This window comes from Lipotes vexillifer, unplaced genomic scaffold (assembly GCF_000442215.2).
Source record: "Lipotes vexillifer unplaced genomic scaffold, Lipotes_vexillifer_v1.1 scaffold694, whole genome shotgun sequence".
In the NCBI taxonomy this organism is placed as follows: domain Eukaryota; kingdom Metazoa; phylum Chordata; class Mammalia; order Artiodactyla; family Lipotidae; genus Lipotes; species Lipotes vexillifer.
Window position 1 is genome coordinate 29,709 of NW_006775690.1, and position 1,141 is coordinate 30,849.

The 1,141-nt window shown below is 31.8% G+C and overlaps 1 protein-coding gene across 3 annotated transcripts in view; it reads left to right on the forward strand.

Moving 5' to 3' along the window:
- The first annotated feature begins 217 nt into the window (after positions 1–217).
- The window catches only part of PPP1R12A (protein phosphatase 1 regulatory subunit 12A), a 92,142-nt gene continuing 91,218 nt past the window's right edge, over positions 218–1,141 (forward strand). For all 3 annotated transcript variants that reach the window (XM_007450154.1, XM_007450155.1, XM_007450156.1), the window contains exon 1: positions 218–344. In XM_007450154.1, coding sequence (XP_007450216.1) covers positions 238–344 — 107 coding nt within the window. In that variant the 5' untranslated portion in view covers positions 218–237. The remainder of the gene's footprint in view (positions 345–1,141) is intronic.

Below are 1,141 nucleotides of genomic sequence, written 5' to 3' on the forward strand. Positions count from 1 at the left end.
ATACAGTATTGTTGTATGGGTATCTAAGCAAGGACTATTAAAATTTAGGTAGTATCATTGGCCTACTTCATAGCAGTACAATCAAGATGGCAAGAGACTACCTTATAGAAAATATGTTATAAAAGCTTCAAAATAGGAATTTTATTCTATTGATGTGTTGTTGGGAGTATTGATTCAAAATTTTTCTAATCCTGCTTTCTGTTTTGTTTTTAGGCTTGCATTGATGACAATGTTGATATGGTGAAGTTTCTGGTAGAAAATGGAGCAAATATTAATCAACCTGATAATGAAGGCTGGATACCACTACATGCGGCTGCTTCTTGTGGATATCTTGATATTGCAGAGTAAGCTAGTTCTGTGTTTGTTTTTATCCAAATACTATTTAGAGACTTGAGATCTTATAGAAATTGTTGTTATAGATAAATGAGTGAACTCTTATATTACCTTAATTCATAAAAATTATTCTTCCCAGGAAGGAGAATAAGTAGATCATGGGAATCCAAATATTGTCTCTTGGTGTGAGATCATCTTCTTGTCTCCCTACCATCTTTTACTTTTGTTACTTTGAATTGATATGAGTAATTGTACACATTCTCCAGCCCCATCTCCTTTTCTTTTGAGTACATGTATTGTCAAATGATTCAAGGTTAATATTTAGCAATCTAGTATATCCCTATGTAATCATGAATTGTTAGGGGAAATTAACAATAATTCTGAATTAGGTTACTTTGCTAAAGAAAGAATATGATACATAGTTCTCCAATTATTCAGTATATTTATGCTTAGTTTTTATTAAGATTGTTTTCTAAAAACATGAAAATTTAGTGAAAAACAGTCATTGTATTCTTAACTATCTTTAATAGGGGAGTACTTTCTGAGAAAATTTGATTCTTGAAAAATTTAACAAGGAAGTATACATATCCTGACAAAATAATTTTTTCATCAAATTATTTTTTCTTGTTGCTGTGTATCCAGCACCATAAACATTTTTATTGTCTATCTGCTCGCATCAAAGCTTATCAGCTAATAAATATTGAATATGGTAGTCCTACTCTGTGAATCTTAGTAAATCTTCATAGTTTTATTTCTTTGTACATTTCATGCACACATACACTGCCCGCCCCCCCCCCCCCCCGCCCGC